At 42.9% G+C, this 26086-nt stretch overlaps 1 protein-coding gene across 2 annotated transcripts; it reads left to right on the forward strand.

Annotated features, from left to right (window-relative positions):
* Positions 1–1316: 1316 nt before the first annotated feature.
* Positions 1317–25578, forward strand: sp2 (sp2 transcription factor). Of its 2 annotated transcripts, none has more exons than XM_020520766.2 (6): positions 1317–1403; positions 4934–5013; positions 5625–6939; positions 15798–16008; positions 19985–20178; positions 21504–25578. In XM_020520766.2, exons 1-6 carry the CDS (start codon positions 1397–1399, stop codon positions 21605–21607), a joined length of 1911 nt encoding a protein of 636 aa, XP_020376355.1. In that variant the 5' UTR covers positions 1317–1396; the 3' UTR covers positions 21608–25578. The 2 variants fall into 2 exon arrangements, with proteins under 2 accessions (XP_020376355.1, XP_048470527.1); XM_048614570.1 differs by lacking the exon at positions 1317–1403 and adding an exon at positions 1882–1930.
* Positions 25579–26086: the final 508 nt, after the last annotated feature.

Consider the following 26086-nt stretch of genomic DNA (forward strand, 5'->3'; position numbering starts at 1 on the left):
ATCCATCTCCTTCCCCATCTATCTGCCCCACTCTTTCCACCGACCAATCCCCACCAACCTACCTGCATTCATTTATTGCCATCCCACCTACCTTCCCCAGTCCCACCCCTCCTCTATTATTTTCTGAGCTGCCTTCCCCCTCCCCCATTTCTGAAGGGTCCTGACCCAAAATGTTGACTGTCCTGCTCCTCTGATGCTGCCTGACCTGCTGTGTTACTCCAGCTCCGCACTGTGTTGACTCACATTTGCACATCTGTGTTCCTGAATACATTTTACTTTACACAATTGGTAATAGTGATTGTAACAAAGTCAGCCAGGTGGACTTTGTAGAATATGAGACAACAAGGTGCAGAGCTGGATGAACACAGCAGGCCAAGCAGCATCATAGTTCCCTGACTGTGATTGTTAATCTGGGAGCCCTTGTTGACAGAAATAAACAGAAGTGTCAGAGGTTCTGGAAAGTTGACGTTTGGGATCTTTCCCGCTCCTCTGATGCTGCCTGGCCTGCTGTGTTCCTCCAGCTCCGCACTGAGTTGTCCCTGACTCTAGCATCTGCAGTTCTTGCTATCTCTGTCAGGGGTTCTGTTCACTTTGGCTGTGAGGGAACTGGATCAATGTCAAGGACTGCGCACATGTAAATAAAGGGTGACTTGGTGACGGGATACCAGCTTCTGTGGAGTTATTTCAAGAGTGACACTGGTTAATGCCTGCAGAAAAGCGACAACTTTTTATTTTATGTGAAAGCTTGCAAACTTTTTAAAGTAATAATGCAATCAGCTTGTTCCTAGTACATTGCTTTTTCAGCATTGCATCCTGCCTGTTTCAAACTGTGATTGGACTTGCAAATGTTGGAAACATGTAAAGTTAAAAAGTACATTTCAATTGGATGGTTTGGCATTGAGAGCAGGGCGGTGCCTGTTTTGCAGACTGTTTAAAAAAATTCCCTTCCCCAGGGTGAACAATGGCTGCTAGCCACCTCTGGTTCATTTGCAGCTGCGCAAGCTATCCCCAGATCCCCCTATCAATCATTCCACCAATGCCCCGCCCCCATGACATCTGACCAATCAACCCCCGGATATAGGAGACGCCCCCTAGGCATCCTTGATGTCTAGTGGTCCACGCCACCGTCTGTCAGGATGTTGTCCAATTCCAATCACTGTTTGTATGGGTTCCGCCCACGCCCACCTGTCGATCAAGACTGGGTGCCGACCAATCAGAGCGCGGAACCGTGAAAACCCCGCCCTCCTGCGTCTTGGCGTCAGGAGCGAACGTGCCTAATACGGCGTTTGATTGGTCGGGTTCAGCGTCAGTCTGGGACTGAGTGGGCGGGACGGAGGAGCCGATTGGACAGCGGCGGCGCGCTCCACTTTGACCCTCTTAAAGTGAATAAAACATCATGAGCGGTAGGTTCGCTTTTTTAAAAAAAAAAATTAAAATAAATAGTCGGGTTCTAAATCGGGTATTTTTGTGGCGACCGAGGTCCGCGGCTGGTGAAGGATATCCAGGCGAAGCGGGTTGACAGGCGGCGACCGGGCCCGGGGGCCCAATGGGTGGGGGATGGGGCCGGGGCCGAGCCGCTCGCTCCGACCGCCACCGCCGCCGCCGCCGCTGCTGCTGCGTTTTTTTTCCCTCCGACACTTAAAGGCGCACTTTGCGCAGGGGGTGGGAGGAGAGGGAGATTTGCAAAATATCATTAATCGCATGCATCCTGATGGGGAATATTTTCATGCTGGATCTGCATTGCAAATTCTTGCATATGTTGCATTGCAAAGTGTTGATAACATTTTTACATTTTTTCTTTTTTTTGAAAAAAGATTAGAAAAATGGAAAATGTTTCGTTTTTCGTTTCCCTGCTGCTTTTGCAGTTTTGCACTGGCAATGTCAAGATGCCCATCAATGGGCGAGCAACGGTTGGCAATAAAATCCACAGGTTGTTGCCCTCTCCACTCCCTCTGTCTCACCGGATTGTCATTGGAGGGAGGGTGGTGGGTTTGGAGGTTGGGGATTCATGTGCCTCCAGATAGGGTTCTGTAGCAATGCTTGACCATTGCCCCTCCATCTCGACCGCTGTTGGTCATGACTTGTCAAGCACGTGCTACCAGAAGCAATGTTTTTCGTGCTCAGAGGCATGACAGGGGTTAACTGTGTGGCATACATGGGGTCTCTTAAAAATTACAGGTTGGCATTGTCAGTGACTCCTAAACTACCATCCGATGTCACACATCGCTTTGATCTTCCAGCACCAATTGCTGTGCACATACTATAAAAATTAGATTCTGGTGTACAGTCCTATGAGATCACAGTGCACAGAACTGCAGTGTTGTGGAAAAGAACAAAACTGGATGCCATCAATGTAGGATAGTCACCAATAAATCCAATAGGAAATGCAGAAGAAAAGTATTTACTCAGTGACTGCTGAGAATTGGCAACGAATAACTACCAGGAGTGGTTGAAGCAAATAGTCTAGATGAAGGGCAAGGTACAGAACCACATTAGGGCGAGTGAAATTGAAGGAAATATGTTTTGTTTGGGATAAAGAGGGTTTGAAGGCTGGAGTTTAAGTGCTGACATGGATTAGATGGAGCCATTATATGCTGTTTTACAGCATGGAATATGCTGGTTTTGACTCAAGAAGTAATATACAATATCCTGTTGGGTGTAAGATACTGTATTCAGCTCTGGGTGTAATATATGGTATCCTGCTGTGTGAAAAATTCTATACTGGGTGTACCTAAAAATGGTGTCAATGGAAGCAGCATGCAGTAGACAGGCTAAGTGATCCAACAACAAACAGATCAGATCTAAATAAAAACCAAAAGAACTGCGGATGCTGTAAATCAGGAACAAAACCAAAGTTGCTGGAAAAGCTCAGCAGGTCTGGCAGCATCTGTGAAGGAGAAAACAGAGTTAACGTTTCGGGTCCTGTGACCCTTCCTAAGAACGGATCTAAGCTCTGCAGCCCTGCATTTCTGTATGTTGTTGGACAATTAACTAACAGAAAGACGAGGCTCCACAAATATCCCCATCCTCATGAATGGGTGAGTCCAGCGCAAAAGACATGGCTGAAGAACAGCTAGAGAGAAATATCTTTTTCCCACTTGTAGAAGGACTGTTAATGAGGGGGCACGGATTTAAAGAAATTGACAAAAGGTGCAAAAGCAACGTGTAAAATCTTTTTCACATTACGATGCTTAACATTTTGAATACACTTCCAAGTGTGTGATAAAGGCAGGTTCAAGCCAAGTATTCAAAAAGAAATTGGAGAGTTATTTGAAAAGGAAGAATGTGCAGGGGTTACAAGAAGAATGCAAAAGAATGGAACAGGGTGAATTGGTCATTTGCAGAGCTGACACAGATACAACAGAGTAGTAAGGGCGTGGAATGCCCTGCCTGCAAAAGTAGTAGACTTGCCAACTTTAAGGGCATTTAAATGGTCATTGGATAAACGTATGGATGATAATGGAATAGTGTAGGTTAGATGGGCTTCAGATTGGTTTCACAGGTCAGCGCAACATCGAGGGCCGAAGGGCCTGTACTGCGCTGTAATGTTCTATGTTCTAACAGGCCAAATGGCCTTCTGTACTATTACAGTTCCGTGTTTTGCAACTACATCAGCCAGAAGTGCCGAGTGGATGATCCTTTCAGCTTCCTGAGTTCCCCAGCATCACGGGTGCCAGCCTTCAGCCGACTCAGTTGTTTGTGATATCAAGAATCAGCTGAAGTGCTATGGCCCCATTAATATGTTGGCAGTAGCACAGAAAGTTATGCTCCAGAACTAGCCAACCCTTAGCCAAATTGTTCCAGTACACCCACCACACTGGCATCTGCACAGCAATGTGGAAAATTGCCTGGGTATATCCTGTCCAACAAAAGTGGGACAAATCCAACCAGGTCACATGGCTCAATCAGTCTTTTCACCATCATCCGTAAAGTGATGTAAGTTGTCATTGACAGTGCTATCAAACATCACTTGCTCAACAATAACTAGCTCACTGATACCCAGTTCGGGTTTCACCAGGGCTGCTCAGCTCCTGACCTCATTACTGCCGTGGTCCAAATAAGGGGTGAAGAGCTGAACTGAGGAGGTGAGGCGAGAGTAACGGCCCTTGACATCAAAATGGCATTCGGCCAAGTGTGGCATTGAGGAGCACTAATAGAACTGAAGTCAGTGGGATAAAGACAAAAAATAAGTTTAGAAAAACTCAGCAGGTCAGGCTGGAGAGAAACAGTTAACATTTCATGTCAATGACTCCTCATCAGGTGCCTGACTTGCAGAGATTTTCCAGCATTTTTTAATTCTTATTTCAGATTTCCAGCATCCATAGTATTTTCCTTTGAAGTCAGTAGGAATTAGGAGGAAATCTCTTTGCTGGTTGGAGTCATACCTGGCACAAAGGAAGATGGTTGGCATAGAAAGATTCTGGAATTGATTTTGTTTCAAGGTGGCCGTGACACCGTGCGACTTCTTGTGAGATCCCTACGGCAGCTCTAACTCTAACATTTCATATTACCGTTCTGCACTTTTAAATTTAAATTCTAAATCTGTAAAAATTATTAATAATGTTCTTTTCAATGTAATCTGTATGCCTCTAAGTCTTTTATAACCTTTGATGTGTACATCCTTGCTAACTATGATCTGTCTATATTGCTTATAAACAAAGCTTTTCACTGTACTTCGGTACACATGACAATAAATCAATCAAGGATCAGGCAGGTGAGAGATGTCTAAGAGCAGTTAGGATCTGCTGAAATCAAACCCTATATTTCAGTCTTCAGAAGAGAAGTAAAGTTTGGCAGGGCCAGGGAGCATTGAAGGAAGAGTGAACTAAAATCCAAGAGTGAGACATGCTGGTTGATGCGAGACCCTGAGGTCTCATGAAAAGGTTTCCTTTCCACGTCCTCTTTATAAATAACACCCTGCTTTCATTTTCAGACCAGCAGGACAATATGGCTGCCACCACCACCATTAGTCCCTGTGAATATCTCCAACCAGCAGCATCAACAATGATTGAGGTAAGGGAAGATGTTACTGTTTTGGAGCACCTGCCATCAAACAACTTGGCAGCTCCAGGAGTCTGTAACTTTTGGGACCACTTTTGTTCTTGCCTGTTGCCTCTGCCCACTTGCTGCGGGATGAGTGCAGTGCTGGTAGTAGGTATGCCATGTGGGTACCTCCCCTGACATACTTAGCCACCTGATATTTTCAAATTTCCTGACCTGTGTTGGGGCTAACTGCTCTAATTGCATCCAAATTCATTTTGTTCACCTCACTTTTTTATGTTTCTCCCCATATCCTGGCTGTGTGGGCTTTGGATCTATCTTCCCCCAATGCAGTGCATAAAAGATTGCATAGGATAATTCAAAGACAAAGAGGAGAGTTCTCTTCATTGTCCTAAATAATATTTATACCTCAATCAACATCAGTAGAACAGATTATTGCATTACTGTTTGTGGGAGCTTTCTGTGCACGAGTCAGCTGCAAGGTTTCCTATATCACAAAAGTAGCCACACATGGTGTAGAGTGGTTGGGCGCTCCTGAGGATTTGAAGGGCATTACTGAAATACAACATTTCCTAATATTTTATGTTTCTTTCCCTTTTTCCTATCTCTGGCTCTTGTTTCAGGATTCACAGCCGTCTCCTCTGGCCCTCCTGGCAGCAACATGCAGCAAGATTGGACCCCCGGCTGTGGAATCCAGCTCCACACCCTCTCCAGTGGCAGTACAGATGGTCACGAAGAAGCTGCCGCTGTTGAAGCCAGCTCCAGCACCTAATGGGCAAAATGGCGGCAATTTCAGCTTTGTTGGAGCCAATGGAAAAGTCTTTCAAATCCAGGGGTCACAGGTCACCGGTCCAGCCGTTAGCCCCTCCATCTCTGGACAGTTAGTGCTGGCCATTCAGAGCCAAGCGACGGTCAACAAAGGCTCACGGCAGAACGTTCAGTATCAGTTAATCCCCCAGGTCCAGACCCTGGGTGGGCAGTCCCTTCAGATCGCCAATGTTCAGCAAAACATGACGGGTCAGATCCAGCTCATTCCAGGCACCAACCAGGCTTTTGTGACCACTGCACTGGCAGCCAATACACAGAAGGTCTCTCCTCAGGCGATGCACGTGAAACCTGCTTTATCTCTCCCTGCCCAAGTGCAGAAGGTTGGCGGCACGACTGTACAAGGCCAGGGCAACATCATCAAGCTGGCAAGTGGTGGAAACGTTGCACTGTCTGTGCCAATTAGTAATTTGGTTGGCGCTGGTGATGGAACAGCCATACAGTTGGCCGGTGATGCTGCGTGTGGAGGAGGTGGCTCGGCGAAGCTCAGCAAAAGGTCGAGGAGGAAATCAACAAATCCTGCAGCGGTGGCGGAAACAGTCACGCTCGTGGAGGCTTCATCGGGAAACGTCATCCAGCCAGGCACCAATGTACTCTTGGTGCAGAGTCCTGGCTCCAACGTTCTGCAGCAAGTACAGGTGGTACAGCAGAAGCAGGAGCAGGCAGTCCAGACCATCCCTCAGCAGGCTATCCGTGTTGTGCAGGCAGCCTCCATGAGTGGCCACAACCTTCCCACTGTCCCCCAGAAATCCCCACAGAACCTGCAGATTCAGACCAGTGAGCACAGCTCCCCGCCAGTTATCATCAGGAGTCAACCTGTCTCCTCTTCGGGACAGGTTAACTGGCAGGCTGTGCAGGTGAAGAATTCCACGGCACTTCAGCAAGGCTCCAGTCCCTCTGGTAGCTTTCCCCGGATTGCCCCAGCCGCAGGTGGGAAGAGATCCTCTGCGGGCTCTTTGATCCGGAAGGGGACTGCCTTGCCAAGAATTGCACCGGCAGGGAGTGCCATTAACCTGAACACTGCGCAGTTTGCCACTGGCCAGGCAATTCAGACCATTAGCATCAACGGCTTGCAGGTGCCGGGAGTACCAGTCACTGTCACCAATGCTGCAGGTGAGAGGCAATTTACACAAATGTCAATCCACCAAGTTTAACACAGGGAGTTGTTATGAAGAGGAATGCACTGACTAAAGCGGGTGGAAACAGATTCAATATTAACTTTCTAATGGGAATTGGATGAATGTTTGAATGTCAACAATTTGCTGGGCTGCAGGGAAATAGCAGAAGTGTGTGGTGCTAATTGGATTTTTTTAAACGATCTGGCACAGGCATGGTGGTCGAATGGCCATCTTTGCTGTGCTTGATTCTTGGACTTTGTGTAAGTGGAAGGAATTTATTGGAACCATTGAAGTAATGGAAGGAAACAGTAAGAGACCATTCAGCTCTTTGAATCTGTTCCTTAATCAAGGCAGATGGCGTCATGGTGATGTCAGCGGATTCATAATCCAGAGGCCCAGGCTGATGCTGTGGAGATATCAGTGCAAATTCCACTGTAGCAGGTGGAAGTTAAATTCAATTAATAAACCTGGACTTGAGGGTTCTTGTTGTACAGTGTTAGTGTCCATACCTCTGAGCCAGGAGGCCTGGGTTCATGACCAACTTTCTGCAAAGATGAATACTGTTTGTGCAGAGCCCTGGGCCAGTGTCCTGTAGCAAGTACAGGGGATGCAGCAGAAGCACGAGCAGGTGGTGCCGGTTGATTGGGACAATGTGATTCAAATAGCTAGATGCTTGATAACTGGCACGGGCACAGAGGGCAAAAAGGCCTATTTCTGTGCTGTAAAATCTCTTTGATGCTTTTTGATTTTTCAAATTATCATCTTTTTGAAATCCCACAAATGTCCTGATCTTTCTCTGTCTCTGTAATCCCCTTCAGGTCTATCCACCTCTGAGATCTCTTCACTTCTATAATTCCGGGTTCGCGATCACCTTCACATATAATCACTGCATATTTGTTGGACATGCCTTCAATGCCTGGGCCCTAAACTCTGAAAATCCATTCCTAAACCCTTTCACTTCATTCTTCCTTTAGGATTCTCCTTGAAAACTACTTGTTTATAAGGAGGTGATAACATCGTGGTATAAGTTGCTGGACTAGTAATCCCGAGACCCAGGTAATGGTCTGGGAACCTTGCTTTGAATCCCACCATGGCACTTGATGGAATTTGAATTTCATAAAAATATCTAGAATTAAAAATCTAATGGTGAACCAACTACTATCCTTTAGGGAAGAACATTTGTCATCCTTACCTGGTTACATCATACAGGTGACTCCAGACCCACAACAATGTGGTTGAGTTTTAACTGACCTCTGAAATGGCCTAGCACACCACTCGGTTGTAGTGAGTCTTAAAATATCCCAAAATAATAAAACTGGATGGATCACAGGATATTGATGTAAGCACCGGAAATGACACAGGTAATTTCAGCCCCATCGACCCTGCAAAGTCCTTCCCAACATCTGGGGCAAGTGCCAAAATTGGGAGAGCTGTCTCATAGATTAGTTAAGCAACAGCCTGACATATTGATACTCACAGATTCATACATTACAAACAATTTTTGAGACACCACCTTGGTATATCCTGTCCCACTGGCAGAGCAGATCCAGCAGAGGTAGCAGCACAGTGGTATACAGTTGGGAAGAAGCTGCCCTGGGAGTCCTCAACATTGACTGTAGACTCCATGATGTCTCATGGCAACATGGGCAAGAAATCTGCTGATTGTCACCAACTGCCTCCCACCTTGCTTGATGAATTATTCTCCTCCATATTGAATATCTCTTAGAGGAAGCACTGACAGTGGCAAAGCACAGAATGTACTCTGGGTGTGGGTCTTCAATGTCCATAACCAAGAGTGTCTTAGCTGTTGACCTATGCTGGTCAAGTCTATGACAGTGCCAGTAGGAGTAACCACTGCGCCTTCCTTGTGAAGATGAAGCCCTGTCTTCATAATGAGGATATACTTTATCATATTGTGTGGTACTACCACCCTGCTAAATAGCACAGATTTTGAACTGATTCAGCAGCTCAAGACTGGGCAAACATGGTCTATCAGCTGCAGCAGAATTGTATTCAACAATTTGCAACCTTTTTGGCCTGGCATAACCCCACTCTACCGTTGCCATCAAAACAGAGATGAATCCTGATTCACTGAAGAATGCAGGAGGGCATGTCTGGCATACCTAAAAAAGAGTGTTGACCCGGTGAGGGTGCAATACAGGACTACGTGTGTGCTGAACATCATTAGCATCCAATGACAGACAGATCTAAGCAATCCCACAGCAAATGGATCAGATCTAAGCCCTGCAGTGCTATTACCTTCAGTTGTGAATAGTGGTGGACAATTAAACACCTCACTGGAGGAGGAGGAGGCTCCACAAATATCCTCATCCTCGATGATGGGAGAGCCCAGCACATCAGTGCTGAAGCAATTGCAACAATTTTCAGCCAGAAGTGTTTTCTGGTTGAACCATCTCGGCCTCCTCCTGAGGTCACCAGCATCATAGATGCTAGTCTTCAGCCGATTCAGTACACCACATGATTTCAAGGAATGGCTATGGCATTGGATACTGCACAGGCAATGAGTCTGACGTTATTCTGGCAAATGTACTGAGGTCATGTGCTCCAGAACTTGTTTTGCCCCTAGCTAAGCTGTTCCAGTACAGCTACAACACTGGGAGAGAAATGTAGAAAATAGGAGTAGGCCATTTGCCCTTTGAGTTTGCTGTGCTGTTCAATATGATCATAGCTAATCATCCAACTCAATACCCTGATTCCACTTTCTCTATCCCTTCAGTCCTAAGAACATATATGTATATCTTTCTTGAAAATCTTCAATGTTTTGGCCTTGACAGTTTCCTGTGGCAGAGAATTCCACAGGCTCACCACTCTCTGGGTGAAGAAATTTCTCCTCAGCTCTGTCCTGAAAGGCCAACCCCTTATCCTTAGACTGTGATCCCTGGTTCTGGACTCCCCAGTCATCGAGAACATCCTTCTGCATCTACCCTGTCTAATCCTGTTAGAATTTTATAGGTTTCTATGAGATTCTCTCCCTCATTCTTCTGAACTCTCGTGAATGTAGTCCTAACCAATCCAGTAAGGAGACCAAAACGGCACACAATATTGCAATGACTGGTATCGTTACAGCAAGACATCCTTGCTTTTATACTCAAATCCTCTTGCTATAAAGGCCGACATACCATTTGCCTATTGCTTAATTTCAACAACAGGTGCATGAGGACACTCAGGTCTCATTGCAGCACTGTGCCTCTGCGATTTATCACCATTCAGATAGTAATCTACCTGCCTCTTTTTGTTACCAAGGTGAGTAACTTCACATCTCTCCACAGTATTCTGCACCTACCATGTATTTGCCCACTTACTTAACTTGTCTAAATAACTGAATCATCTCTGCCTCCTCCTCATAGCTCACCCTCCCACAAGCTTTGTCACAGGCGAGGTTCCAGAGGACTGGAGATTAGCCAATGTTGTTTCCTTGTTTAAGAAAGCAAGCAGGGATAATCCAGGAAATTATAGGCCAGTGAGCCTAACATCTGTGGTGGGGAAGCTCTTGGAGGACATACTGAGGGACAGGATAAATGCATATTTGGAAGAAAATTGACTAGTTAAATGACAGGCAGCACGGTTTTGTACGGAGAAGGTCATGTCTCACCAACCTGAGTGATTTTTTTTTTGAAGATAATTTATGAAGGAAGAGCTGTGGATGTAATTTATATGGACTTTAGTAAGACATTTGATAAAGCCCCACATAGCAGATTGATACAAAAACTAAAATCACAAGGGATTCGGGGTGGCTCGCTAGATGGATACGAAACTGGCTTGGTCATAGAAGACAAAGGGTAGCGGTGGAAGGATGTTTTTAGAATGGAGACTAGTGGTGTTCCACAGGGATCAGTCTTAGGTCTTCTGTTGTTTGTAGTATATATAAATGATCTGGGGGAAAATGCGGGTGGCCTGATTAGTAAGTTTACAGATGACATGAAGATTGGTGGAGTTGCTGATAATGCCAACGATTATGAAAGGATACAACAGAATATGGTTTGGCAATTTAGGCTCAGAAATGGCAGATGGAGTTTAATCTAGGCAAATGTGTGGTGATGCACTTTGGAGGGTCAAATTAAGGTGTGAATTATACTGTAAATGGCAGAACTGTTAGGAACATTAACATACAGATGGATCTGGGCGTGCAAGTCCACAGTTCCCTAACAGTGACAACACAGGTAGCCAAGGTGATTAAGAAGGCATACGGCATGCTCGCCTTCGTCAGCCAGGACATGGAGTACAACAGTTTGCAAACCATGTTGCAGCTATATAAAACCCTTGTTAGGCAGCATTTGGAGTATTGTGTGCAGTTTTGATCACCACATTACCAGAAGGACGTGAAGGTTTGGAGAGAGTGCAGAGAAGATTCACCAGGATGTTGCCCAGTCTCGAGGACATTGGCTATGAGGAAAGGTTAAAAAGACTATGATTGTTTCCACTGGAAAGATGGCAGCTGAGAGGAGACTTGATAGAGGTCTACAAAATTCTGAGAGGCACAGATAGGGTGGATAGTGAGAGGCTTTTTCCCAGGGTTGAAGTTTCAATTACAAAGGGGCACGGGTTCAAGGTGAGAGGGGGAAAGTTTAAGGGAGATATGCGAGAGAAGCTTTTCACGCAGAGAATGGTAGGAGCCTGGAACACACTGCCAGAGGAGGTGGTGGAAGCAGGTACGTTGGTGACATTTAAGAAGCATCTAGATGGTTACATGAATAGGGAGGGAATAAAGGGATACGACTGAATAAGGGCAGAAGGTATTTTCTTTAGGGTGGTTTAGTTAGGGCATGATGATCTGCAGAGACTTGGAGGGCCAAAGGGCCGTTCCTGTGCAGTACTTCTGTTTTGTTTTTTTGTTCTTGAAGATGACACATAGTCTTCTCTAAATCTAAATCATTAATATATACCGTAAACAGCTGAGATCCAAGCACTGATCCCTACAGTACCCCACTAGTCATTGCCTGCCACTTGGAAAAATATTCCTACACTTTGTTACTTGTTTGCAAACCAGTCCTCGATCCGTTTCAGTCCATGACCTTCAATCCCATGCATTTTAATTTTGAGCACTGATTTCTTGTATTGGGCCTTATCAAAAGCCCTCTGAAAATCCAAGTAGACCACATCCACTGGCTCCCTCTTACCACTCTACCAGCTACATCCACAAAAAATTCTGACAGATTTGTCAAGCTCGACCTCCCCTTTGTAAATTCATGCTGACTCTGTCCGATCTTGTCACTGTCTTCCAAGTGCTCTGCTATTATATTTTTTATAATGGACTTCATCGCTTTTCCCATTACTGATGCCAAGCTGTAACTGGTCTGTAATTTGCTGTTTTCTCTCTGCCTCCCTTCTGAAATAGTGGGTTTACATTTGCTACTCCCCAACTCACATGAACTGTTCCAGAGTCTATAGAATTTTGGAAGAAAACTACTAGTGCATCTGCTATTTCTAGGGCCACTTCCTTAAGTACTCTGGGATAAAGGTTATCAGGCCCCAGGGATTTATCTGCTGTTAGTTTCCCCAATACCATTTCCTGACCTAATACTAATTTCTTTCATTTCCTCCTTCCCATTAGACTTTGTGTTTCCCCATATTTTGGGATTGTTATTTAAGTCTTCCTCTGTGAAGACAGAACTAAAATATGTATTTAATTGGTCTGCCATCTCAATGTTCCCCATTATAAATTCCCCTGTTTCTTACTGTAGGGGATCTATTTTCATCTTTACTAATCTTTTTCTCCCCACTTACCTATAGAGCGTTTTACTATTAGTTTATATGTTTCTGCAAACTCACTCTCAAACTCTGTTTTCCCCCCTTAGTCAATCTCTTTGTGTCTCTTTACTGGAATCTAAACCGGTCCCAACCCTCAGGTCTTTTGTTCTTTTTGGACAATCTGTAGGCGTCTTCCTTGGATTTAATGCTGTCCCCAGGCTCCCTTGCTAGCCATGGTCTGACCATATTTCCCATCTCATCTTTGTGTCAGACTGGAATGAGTAACAGTTCATTGCCTATCTACCTTCATCCCTCAAATAACGATCCCCAGTTTATCCGCAGATCATTGTAATTTATTTTATTTAAATTCAGAACCCTAGTCACAGAAACCACTACGTAACTCTCCATCGTGATGAAGAATTCTATCCTATCGTATTCTCTCTTCCCTAAGGGCCTGTGTACAATTAGATTGTCAATTATTCATTCCTCGTTAAAAAAATCCAGTCAAGGATGGTCTTTTCTCTAGTTGATTACTCAATGTGTTGATCCATAAAACCATCCCATATATACTCCATGAATTTATCCTGTACTATATTACCACTGATTTGGCTTGCCCAATCTACGTGCAGATTGAAGTCACTTGTAATTATAGCTATATCTTTATTACATGCATCTCTAACATCATTTTTAAAGCCTTCCCCAAAATTAATACAACAGTTTAAGGGTCTTTATACAACCCCTACTATCGTTTTTAGCCCCTTGGTGTTTCTAAGCTGATCTCATACAGATTCTACTTCACCAGAGCTAATACCCTTGCTGACAATCACATTAATTTCTTCTTAATTAACGGTGCTACCCCATCTCATTTTCCTTTTGTCTGCCCTTTCAAAAAACTGAAAACCCCGACATATTCAGTTCCCATTCTTGGTCACACTGCATCCATATCTCTGTAATCCCCATTATGTCATACACATTTACATCTATTTGCGCGACTAATTAATCCATTTGCAAGTGCTCCACGCATTAAGGTACAAGACCTTAAGGCTTGTCTTTTTAGCATTCTTAGTCACATTCAATGTGACTGTGCTCAATTCTATCCCTTGAATTCTCTGCCTATCACCTTTCTTATTTCCCATTCAATCTTTTATTTTAGTCCTTATTTTCCTGTTATTCATCTCACTGTATAGATTCCCATCCTGCTCGTATTTTATTTTAAACCCTCTCCGACTGCACTTGCAAATACATCCCCAGGACATCTGGAAATCAATGGCCTGGTGGTATTATTGCTAGACTATTAATCCAGAACCTTAACGAATGTTCTGGGGATCTGGGTTTGAACGCACCACAGCAGATTTCTAGAATTAAGAATCTACTGATGATCATGAAACCATTGTCGATCATGGGAAAAACCTGTCTGGTTTGCTAATGTCCTTCAAAGAAGGAAATCTGCCATCCTCACCTGGTCTGGCCTACGTGCGACTCCGGATCCAGAGCAATGTGGTTGACTCTCAATTGCCCTCTGAAATGGTCTAGAAAGCCATTCAGTTGTATCAGTCACTACAAAGTCTCAAAGAAAGGAAACTAGACGGATGACCTGGCATCAACCTGGCACTGGAAAGACAATGGCAGAAACAGCAACCCAGCAAAGTCCTCTTTGCTGACATCTGGGGGCAAGTGCCAAATTGGGAGAGCTGTTTCATAGACCTAATGTAGTCATACTCACAAAATCATACATTATAGACAATGTCACAGACACCACCATCACCATCCCTAGATATATCCTGTCCCACTGCCCCCCGATCCTAATCACTTTCCCCACTGTCCCCAGATATTTTAGGTGAATAGTTTAATAACTGATGTATGGACATTATGTCATTGGCAGAAAATATAGAGGGAAGTGAAGAAGAAATGTTTTGTCCTGAAACATTGTCAAGATCTGGAATTATTTGTTCAAGTGATGTTGGGACTGCAGCTGGGCCAGTATCTATTGTGCTACAGGGTGATAGAAATTGAAGATTCTAGAATTCAATACCAATCCAATGAGAAAACCTCTGAGACTCCCATGGTATGGTCTTTGTTTTAAGAAGGATGTCAAGGCCACCGTTTGAGTGAAGAAGAGCTTCATTAAGATAATACCAGGGATAAGAGGCTGTCATTTGGAAGAGTGACAAGCAAAAGTAAACCTTGCATTTATATAACACTTGTCACAGTTGCAGGCAATTGCAAATTATTTTACAGCTAGTGAAGTAATTTTGAAGCGTGGTCATGGTTTTCATTTGGGAATTTATTAATAGTCTCATTGCAAGACAGAGGTATACCACATGAGACAGGCGCTGACTGACCGGCAAGTGGCTTTGATTAGTAGAGGCACCTATAATGCTGTTTGATTGTTACCTGCCAGCCTTTGTTTACATTTTAAACCAGGCAGGTTGACTCTGATTGGTCACGGCATTGCCCTGCAAAATGCACCAGGGAATGGCTGTCACCTGCTTTGTTGAATTCAAACAGGCACAGTCCACGTACATGTTCTTTCTTTCTGCAAAGAACAGAGCTAAATCTCAGTGCTGGTCTGATGCCAAGTATGTAGATCATACACCTCAAAGACTGGAAGATCATGTGGAAGAACATGTCAGTTTGACTGTTCACAACAAGAAAGGTACTGACCATGTCCAACCAGCTCACATTTTAAGAACTTGCAACACCATATCTACCGTTAGATATGATTCTGTAATTGGACAACATTTGCTGTATAATCCTGAATTTGTGAGGAATTACACTGCCAACTAAATTAGAATAATCAGTTGGACTCTGTCTGGTGTGCCTGTCTATGTTGGAAGACACATAGATGAATACACAGGACCCTGTTCTTTGCAGACTGACCCCTTTATTACAAAACAATTGCTAAAACATGGATAACCCAGTGAAAACTGTGTTAAAAACAGTAAAAACTTTTATAAGGGAGGTGAATAATCATTTGAAATAAGAAAAGTATCAGGATAGGAGAGAAATGGGCAATAGAATATGGATAATTGAATATGTGGCTCTTTCATACAAGCAGCACAGGTCAGATGGGCTGAATGATCTCCTGTTGTGCTGTAAAATTCTCTTCTTTGTTAATGAAAAATGTTGTTTTAATCCTGACAGGACAGCAACAGTTAAATGTGCAGGCAGGGGTCATGTCCCCAGTTTCTGCCAACAATATCACTATCACTGGACTGAGTTCAAGCCAGCTTAGCCAGCTGCACATGGAACCAGCCTTACCAGCTGATGAGATTGCAGAGCAGCAGGTGCAACAAAACAAGAAGATGAAAAGGATGGCCTGCACTTGTCCAAATTGCAAAGATGGCGAGAAAAGGTGTGCTTTCCTTTCATTCCATCTTTTAATTCTACTTTTGGATTTCTCTTTTCTCCTATTCATGTATGTGATGTGAGCATCAGTGGCAAGACCAATGTTTGTTGCCTCATCCCCTTATCCCTTTGTGAGGGTGCTGTTGAGCCACTGAAGGCCATGTAATGCAAAGTGCCTCCGCTGTGCTGCTGGGTCAGGAGTGCCAGCGTTTGACCCATTAACGATGAAGACAAAACTGTCTGTTCACTTGTCATCCTGTTCAGTAAAAAGATAAGACCATAAGAAATAGGAACAGAACTAGGCCGTTCGGTCCCTCAAGCCTGCTTCCCCATTCAATACGATCATGGCTGATCTGACATTCCTCACATTCACTTTCTTGCCCTTTCCCTGTAATCCTTCATTCCTTTATTAATCAAGAATCTATACATCTCCGCCTTAAATGTACACAAGAACCGTCTCCCCCCGGCTCTCTGGCAAGGAATTTCAACCTTTCAAGAGTGGAAATTCTTCCATATCTCAGCTTTAAATCAGTGCACCCATTTATACTGAGACTGTGCCCTCTGGTCTTAGACTGTCCCCTGGGGGGAGACATTCTCTCAGCATTTATCCTGTCATGCCTATTAAAAATCTGAACATTTCAATCAGATGATCTCTTATTCTAAATTCCAGTGATTCTTTTCCCAGCCTTTTTAACCTTTTCTTCTAAGACAATCCCTCTATACCAGGGATCATCCTGGTGAACCTTCTTTGAATTGCCTCCAATGAAATGATACCTTCCTTTAAATAAGGGGACCAAAATTGCTCACAGTACTCCAGATGGTCTCACCTGCGCCCAGTAAGATGTCCCTACTCTTATACTCTTAGCCTCTTTGAAATAACTCTGTTCTTTAGTTCTCCCTTCCAAAATGAACAACTTTGCATTTTCCAACATTATACTTCATTTGCCAACTTGTTGCCCACTTAACCTGTCAATATCTCCATGTAAACTGTTTGTATCCCTCTTACAACCTGCCATTCTATCTATTTTTGTGTCATCTACAAATCTGGCTGCAGTACATTCGCTTCCTTCCTCCAAGTCCTAAGGAGTTTTAGGGGCAACATTTTACGCAGAGGGTGGTGCGTGTATGGAATGAGGTGCCAGAGGAAGTGGTGGAGGCTGGTACAATTACAGCATTTAAAAGGCATCTGGATGTGTATATGAAAAGGAAGAGTTTAGAGGGATATGGGCCAAATGTTGGCACATGGGACTAGATTAATTTAGGATATCTAGTCGGCAAGGATGAGTTGGACCAAAGGGTCTGCTTCCGTGCTGTATATCTCTACAACTCAGTCCTTAATATATATTGTAAACAGTAGCGGTCCCACCCCTGATTGCTGTGGAACCTCGCTGGTCATGGCTCGCTAACCTGAAAAAGAACCCCATGAGCCAGTTGTCTGTTCCAGTTGGAAGTAGCTCATGACTGATATGTGACCCACCTGCATCGTGAAACAGCACTGTGCTTACAGCAGTTGCTTCTCTATTACTGCTCAATTAGAGCTAGCAAAAAATGAGTTCCCTGTAATGCCTCAATCTCCACAGTGCTACAATACTTCTGAGAATTGTGTAACTAGGGGATTAAACTAAACGTAAATGTAATTTTTAAACAAATAATGGAATGAGGACGACTGGTGTGACAAGTTTTATTAAAAGTTAAGACTAAAAAGTGCTTGAGGCTGAATCTGCAATATACCTGAAATGTAAATCTGTTTTCCTCTTTTAGATTCAACTCACCTTTTTGTACATATTCAACATTTGTACTGTTACTTAGCATGGAGTGAGCACATTGATGAGGCAATTTCTATTATTTATTAATGGAATTTTTAAAATTACTTTTTAAGGATTTACGTTCTACAATTCCATTTGTTTATATGCAGAATCATAAATAATAAAATGTAGAAGGGGTCCAAAAGTTGTCAGTTATTCCCATCACTCTGGCTCTTTTCCTGGAGCACGGCAAATCACCTTCACTTCAAGTGTGTATCCAGTTTCCCTTTTAACCTTATTTTTGAGAAGGCTTTCATAGATCATAGAACCCCTACAGTGTGGAAACAGGCCCTTCAGCCCAACAAGTCCACACTGACCCTTGGAGCATCCCACCCAGACCCATCCCCCATAACCCACCTAAGCTACACATCCCTGAACACTATGAGCAATTTAGCATGGCCAATCCACCCTAACCAGCACACCTTTGGACTGTGGGAGGAAACCAGAGCACCCGGAGGAAACCCATGCAGACACGGGAAGAATGTGCAAACTCCACACAGACAGTCGCTCGAGGGTGGAATCGAACCCGGGTCCCTGGCGCTGTGAGGTTGCAGCGCTAACCACTGAGCCACTGTGCCGCCCTTTCGATCAGTTTTCATCCAGATCACATCTACTGATGTAAAAGAATATTTTCTCATGTCATCCCTGGTTAATTTGCCGATCTGCTCAAGTATGTGTTCTGTAGTTACCAACCCTTCTACCACTAGAAATAGAACTGCTAATTCACAGCATCTAAGCTGTTTGTGATTTTGACCACTTCCATCAAATTGCCTTTTAGTCTCCTCTGTTCTGAGAAGTAAAACCTAAACTTAGATTCATAGAGATTTTACAGCACAGAAAAAGGCCCTTCAGCCCATTGTGCCCACACTGGTTATCAAGCATGTATCTATTCAAATCCCAATTTTCAGCACTTGGTTTTGTATGCTATGGCATTTCAACTGCTCACTTGAATACTACTTAAAAGACTTGAGGGTTATAGAGTTATACAGCACAGAAACAGACTCTTTGGTCCAACTCATCAGCTCCGACCTGACGTCTCAATCTGATCTAGCCCCATCTGCCAGCATTTGGCCCATATCCCTCTAAACCCTTCCTATTCACATACCAGTCCAGATGCCTTTTAAATGTTGTAATTGTACCAGCTTCCACCACTTCCTCTGGCAGCTAGTTCCATACATGCACCACCCTCAGCGTGAAAAGGTTGCTCCTCAGGACCTTTTTAAAATCTTTCCCCTCTCATCTTAAACCTGTTCCCTCTAGTTTTGAACTCCCCACCCTAGGAAAAGACCTTGGCTATTCACCCTATCCATGCCCCTCATGATTTTATAAACCTGCATAATGTCACCCCTCAGCCTCCACATTCCAGGGAAAAAAGCCCCAGCTTATTCAGCCTCCCTCTACAACTTAAACCCCCCAATCTCTGCAACATCCTTGTAAATTTTTTTTGCACCCTCTCAAGTTTAACAACATTCTTCCTATGGAAGGGTTCTTACCTTTCAGGCAATTCCAGATAACTACCACTTTCTGCGTGAAAAATGTCGCCAAATTCCTTCTAAACCTCCTACTCCTCTGGTTATTGATCCACGTACTAAGGGGAAATGTTTCTCTGTATCTACCCTGTCTATACCTCTCAGAACTGTGTACACCTCAATTAGGTGCCCTCTCAGCTTTCTCAGCCTGTCTCGTCTTTTCACAGCTGAATTGCTGCAACCCAAGCAACATCCTGGTGAAGCTCTTCTGACCCCTGTCTAATGCAATTACATCCTTCCTTTAGTGTGATGATCAAAACTGCACACTATAGTTGTGGCCAAACTAACAATATGTCTAGTGCCATCATAACCTCCAATCTGTCCACATAACTGAAGTCCCTCATCTTTGGTACTATTCTAATAAATCTCTTCTGAACCTATCTTAAGTGCATATAGTGGTTTATGAAGATTTATTATAATGTAAACATTACTTGGTCCCTTGGTTTTTCAGATCATACTTTATTGGACATAATTGTGGAAATTCTTTCTCCAGCATTTCTGTTCCTTTTTGTTCTGCAAAATTTGCACTTCTGGTGAAGATGAAGCTGGGCTCATTTACTTGAGTGATTTGTTAATCTGCATTTGTTGTTAATCTCGCTAAACCGCATGGTGTTTAAAACTGGAATTAACTATTTTGCCTTAAATCTAGGAGTGGAGAGTTAGGGAAGAAGAAGCATGTTTGCCACATTCAAGGTTGTGAGAAGGTATTCCGGAAAACATCCTTGCTACGAGCCCATGTTCGCTTGCACACAGGGGAGCGCCCGTTTGTCTGTAGTTGGGTCTATTGTGGGAAGAGGTTCACTCGCAGTGATGAGCTACAGAGGCACTCCAGAACTCACACAGGTCAGTGCTGCACAGAGTAACTTGCTTCATAATGTTCAGTAATCATCTTCAATGCAATGCATGCGACTCAGGAGCTATACTAAGTTCTGGTGTTATCATAGGAGCTTTCAATTTGGCGTAACTAATCATTCTAAATACCTTCTGTGAGAGTTTTACATATGGAAATTTATAAAGTGTCTTCTAAAAACCCATCCACTAAATAGCCATTCTTCGTTAGCGCTGTTGCATCCATAATGGTTCTGGTAAATTTGTGCTCCATAATCTATTGCTCCTAAGATACTCAGACTAGCCCTTTGGATTTCTAAACCTGTTAATGCATTGATTTTGATGTTTTACTAAATTTTGCAAAACAGCAGGTTCAAGTAAAACGTTTATTTCCCAACTTTGTACTCAAATCCAGCTTTTCAAAAAACCTAGAAATGACAGGATATTCCATGGATTGCAAAGAACACAACTTTCTCTAGTGTGTTTCATAACTTCATGGCATCTTACAGCACTTTACAGCCAACAACTGCTTTTGAAGTGTACCAACCACTTATTGGGGAGGCATTGGCCTAATGGTATTGTTGCTGAACTGTTAATCCGGAGACCCAGCTAATGTTCTGGGGACCCAGCTTCAAATCCTGCCATGGCAGACAGTAGAACTTGAATTCAGTAAAATTCTGGAATTGAGAGACAAATGATGACCATGAAACCATTGTTGATTGTTGGGAAAAACCCATCTAGTTTATTAATATCCTTTAGGGAAGGAAACTGCCATCCTTATCTGGTCTGGCCTACATGTGACTCCACACCCATAGTAATGTGGTTGACTCATAACTGCTGGCCTAGCCAACAACGCCCTTATGAATGAATTAAATCACTTTTTTGATTTTGTGTGGTCACTTTTTTTTTTAGTGACATTGGTTTAGATGATAAACATTTACCATGGCACTGGGGAGAGCCCCTGCTCTTCTTTGCAATAGTGGGTATTTAGTTTCAACTGTGACGACAAATGGGCTGTCATCTGAAAGACAGCATCTTGACAATTCAGTATTCCCTCAGGTTGTAACAGCCTTGCATCTCATAAAACGATGGTTTGCGCCATGTGGGTAAACTGTGTGTTAAGCATCACTTGGTGTGTCTCTGCAGCCTTCTCTGGCATGGCAGTTCTGGCACATTTGCTTGGAAGGAATATTGTGGGCTGAGAAGATACTCTCTTAGTCTCACACTGGGAATGTTAGATTACATTTCTGTGCTCAAGTGTCTAATGTCTGTGTTGAGGCAACCGGTAATGTTTTATCTGTTGTGAAAAATTAAAGTTCTGTGCTAACTATGTGTTACAGGTGACAAACGCTTCCAGTGTGGACAGTGCCACAAGCGTTTCATGAGGAGTGACCACCTGACCAAACACTACAAAACACACTTGAACACAAAGAACTTGGTGTAAAGACTGCGGGGCACTTGGGAGATATCGGTCTCCCTAGCAACACAAGTCGAACATTTCCTTCTTTGTTTTCGCATTTTTAAAGAAAAGAAATTAACAAAAAATGTTTTCCTGGAGGGAGGGAGGAGTCATATTTGGTTTATACACTGCCTTCCCCTCCTGATGCATTAGGACACATCATTACTGTGGTAACCCATTTACCAGCAATATGGCACAGCGTGAAGAACGCAGTGGATTGGGGTTGGGTTGGAGGCTGCTGGAGCAGAGAGGAAAACAATGTGAAGAGATTAAGCAATCCTCATCCCATCCTGGGTTGTTCTGTCCATTCCTCCTTGTGTAACACAGGTGTAGCTTTGCCGATGTCTTGTTTTCTAATAATATGTTGCCTTAGATTTTGTCACATATGATAATGAGAGCATTGTACTGTGATTGAATGGGGGCTTTTCAATTAGTCAGTTTGCTATTACGTTTATCTTAAAAAACAATATGTTTTTATTTTCCTAGTGCGATTCTGACACAGGATCATGAGATGATTTATGTCCAAATTAATGTCATCATTGGACAATAGTAGAAGGAAAAAGAAGATAATTCTTTTTAAAAAAAATTTTAAATGAAATCCTGAGGTTCTAGTATTTGCAATGTTTAATAGATCAATAAGTATAGTGTTTACAGTTGCTTCAAAGAAATATTGGTTATATTTTTGAGCTTTGATTGGAAGGAAATCTGACTTTATTTTAGTATATGATTTTTGGATGGTATAAGATGACTGATAATAAATTTCTTAATTGGAGCTAAATGCAGTGGGGATGGGAGAATACAATCAATGCCCATTTTCTTCTTTAGAACAGCCCGACACTCTACTTCTGCCCATTACAGTGAATGGGTTAAAAATCCCAGTCAATGTGTCCTGTTCTGGTTTCTCCCATACTGTGAGTATCATGGTTCAAAACAAGATGGGAAGATTTCCTGTGTATCATGGGCTCCCAGCAAGCGTCCCATGGGACATCTTTCCCAGTTAACATGTAGTGAATTAAATACAGAACAGAATGGCTCCATGTTCCTAAATGTGGAAGAGTTGGAGGAGGAGTGTTTGCCCAGTTTTCTCCCCTTCGCTTTTCAAAGGTGGCAAATCTCATGTGGTCTATCCTTCTGTAGTTTCCAGCTGTCCCTCTCAGCATCATCCAACTATTCACTCTTTATATTTAAGGGAGTAACAGAACCAAGGCAAATATTGTGCACATCCAGCATTCACACACACCAATTTATATTCCATTTAGGACTATGGGGCAGTTCATTTGATTACAGATGCCCATTTAAGGGACAGTCTCATCCTGGTTAGTGGCTGCCAGCCAGTTAAACCATTTCATGAAGCTATTTGGAAGTGATGTCAGACCACTTCCTGCAACATCGCAAGGAAGTTTCTACTGTGGAATGTGCACTATTTCCTGACCTTAATGTCATTTCCTGTGTGTTTTTTTTTAAAAAAAGCTAAAATAAAATGAATTGTTTTGTGCTTTGGTTTATGTAGAAGGAGAAGCATGAAGTCATTTGTTTCTGTAAAGTTTTCTCAAATTTAATGTCATATATCAAGTATGGTGACCTGAATTTGAGTGAAATGGTTTCAGTTCTTATTTCCTCAGTTTATTGCTTGGTATTATTTGTGTTTTATTTTTCCACTAGTTTTATTCTTCTTACCTAAGAAAGGATATAGTTACCTTAGAGAGAGTCTAGTGAAGGTTAACGAGACTGTTTCTTGGGATGAGGGGATTTTCCTATGGCTAGTGTTTGAGTAGACTAATCTTGGAGATTAAAAGAATGAGAAGTGATGTCCTTGAAATGTGTGAAATTCTTAAGGAATTTGACGGGGTCAGTGCTAAGAGGATGTTTGCTGGGGAATTGAGAACTTCAAGTCACAGTCAGGATAAGAGGTTGGCTTAGGACTGGGATAAGAAATTCTTTGCTCAAAGGATTTGTCAATCTATTTAATTCTCCATCCCAGAGGATTATCGATGCTCAGTTATGAATTGTGTATATATTCAAGACAGAGAGTTTTGGGTACTAAAAAATTAAGGTATGTTGGGATACTGCAGGAAATCAAATCAGGATAGGTCAGCCACAAACTTAGCGAATCATTAGAGTCAGCTCAAAGTGTTAGATGCTCTGCTGCTGCTTGTAGTATGTTTCCATATCACCTTATAGAATCATAGTATAATACAGCACAGAAGGAGGCCATTCATCCTATGGGATCTATGCCTGCTCTTTAAAAGCTCTGTCCATTTAAACCCATGCCCTGCTGTTTCCCCATAGCTTTGCAAAATGTGCCCTTTCAAGTATTTATCCACCCTTTTGAAAGCTACCGTTGAATCTGCTTTTCAGATCATCATAACTCGCTGTGTAATGGAATATCTCCTCATGTTGTTTCTGGGTTCTTCTGCTAATCTGTTCCCTCTGGTTACCAAGCCTTTTTCCATAAGAAGCAATATCTGCTTATTTAACACCTCCATCATTTCTGCTGTAAGGAGAACAAACTCAGCTTTTCCACTCTCGCCGCATAACTGTGGTCCCTCATTCTAATAAATCTCCTCTACCCTCTCCAAGGCCTTTGGGTCTGCTTGCACACTGCACGTAATTAGAGCATTCAACTTACGTTGAGAACAAAGTAAACATTTCTAATTCCCCTCCCAACAACCCAACTACTGCTTTTGTACCTATTCTGCTTGAACAATGAGTGGAGAAAGGAGGGATTACTGTTGAACCTGTTTCTTATTGCTTTATGCAGTTACTAACAAATGTTTCAATCTGTACTGTAGGGTATTCCTTGAGTGTTAGAAAGTCCAGAACTTTAAAAGTTGACGTAAAGCACAGCTAATTCTATTTTTATTTTTAAATTAATCTTCTTTAACGGTACAGATATGTTTGATTGTTATATTCCACAGATGTAAACAATTGTTGACTTATGGATGTTAAGAGAAGTTTTAACTCTGCAAAATGAGCTCTTTGACAGTTTTGGGCTGCGCTGGATTTGCTTCTGAACCACTCCAACCAGGTTTGATTCCTGGTGTGTGACATAGTTATGTTGGCTGTTGAGATTCTCCAATTGGCCACAATACAGCCATGTCGGCCTGAGGAACAGGTAGGAGAGAGGATCAAAAGAAAATGGGCCAGGGCTCCTGTTCTTGATCACTGCCGCCTTGCTGAGTGCAGCATTGGACTCAGATGTGACACTTTCTGCCAACCCTCAGCACTCATTGACTGGGTCACAGCTGGGGATCCACCAAGTGAATGAGGTACCAGTGGTCTCCATGTTGTGATGGGGAGAGGAGAAGAATTTGGGGCCGAGAGCATGGGAGAGGTTTAACTTCACACGGGGTTGAACTGAATTGTTTAATATAAGGTCTCACAATAATTTACAGGTACGTGAAGGTCAGTTCCAAAATTATCGATAAGCGGTGATGTAAATTATTTGACAGGAAAAGCAGTGATTTTTATTCAGATAAGATTATATAATCAAATAGTAGGTTTCCCTGCTACCCATTGTTGAAAATTAGGAATAATTGTTTCACATTTACTGAATTACCATCAATAGTCTGTTTAATGTGCCAATCACTGGTTTAAGTTGATTGAGTTCAGAACTTCCCTAATTCTTACTGTCAAGTTACTGTATTCCCCTTACATTTTTCTGATAAGGCAAGCAGATCCATCACCCAAAGGAGAGTTGGTGTCCAGTATTTGATTCTGTCTGGCAGCCTGTATAGTAAAGGGGTAGAGCTGAGGCTCAATGGCGATTTTAGGTGTAATGGGTACCATATTCTGTCTGGTACACTCGCTGCTGCAACAGTGTATTGCTGTTTGTTTTTAAAAGTGCTGTCTTAGCAAATAGCCTTCGTATGATGAAAACTGCTTGGATTTATGAGGTGTTGTAAATGTTCTTTGGTATATTATATAACAAAATAAACAATGGCAGCCCAGGCTGACACTGGTCTTTAATCTACTGATCATTGGAGTAGAGGAGTATTAATCTCCTTCTGCCCAACTGCACCATTAGGTCGCAAAACACAAGGAGCCAACCAGCCCCCTAATCTCAGAGTAAGGTCAGATAGAATTTACAACACAAGAACAGGTCGTTTTGCCCATCTAGCCATGTTGAGATTATGCTCCAGACCTCCCACTTTACTCGACCTTACCCTAGCAGTCAGTCCTATGGGAGATAATGGCACCATGGTAATGTCAAAGAATTGGTAATCCAGAGGCCCAGGGTAAAGCCTTGCAGGCATAGTTTCAAATCTGATCACAGGAGCTGGTGGAATTTAAATTCAATTAATAAATATGGATTTGAAAGCTAGTCTCATGGTGAACATGATAACTATGATCAGTTGTTGTAAAAAAAACTCATCAACTCATCTGGTTCTCTAATGTCCTTTAGGGAAGGAAATCTGCTGTCCTTATTTGGTCTAGCCTACACGTGACTCCAGACCCACACAA

This window comes from Rhincodon typus, chromosome 30 (genome assembly GCF_021869965.1).
Source record: "Rhincodon typus isolate 14 chromosome 30, sRhiTyp1.1, whole genome shotgun sequence".
Taxonomy (NCBI): domain Eukaryota; kingdom Metazoa; phylum Chordata; class Chondrichthyes; order Orectolobiformes; family Rhincodontidae; genus Rhincodon; species Rhincodon typus.

What these genes read in the sequence shown, in the direction of transcription:
- sp2 (XM_048614570.1), top strand. Translation starts at nt 1,897, where the DNA reads ATGGGCGAGCAACGGTTGGCAATAAAATCCACAG. An exon ending in CAGCATCAACAATGATTGAG is followed by an intron (nt 5,014 to 5,624) that starts GTAAGGGAAGAT and finishes CTCTTGTTTCAG; the next exon opens with GATTCACAGCCGTCTCCTCT. An exon ending in GCACTCCAGAACTCACACAG is followed by an intron (nt 20,179 to 21,503) that starts GTCAGTGCTGCA and finishes TATGTGTTACAG; the next exon opens with GTGACAAACGCTTCCAGTGT.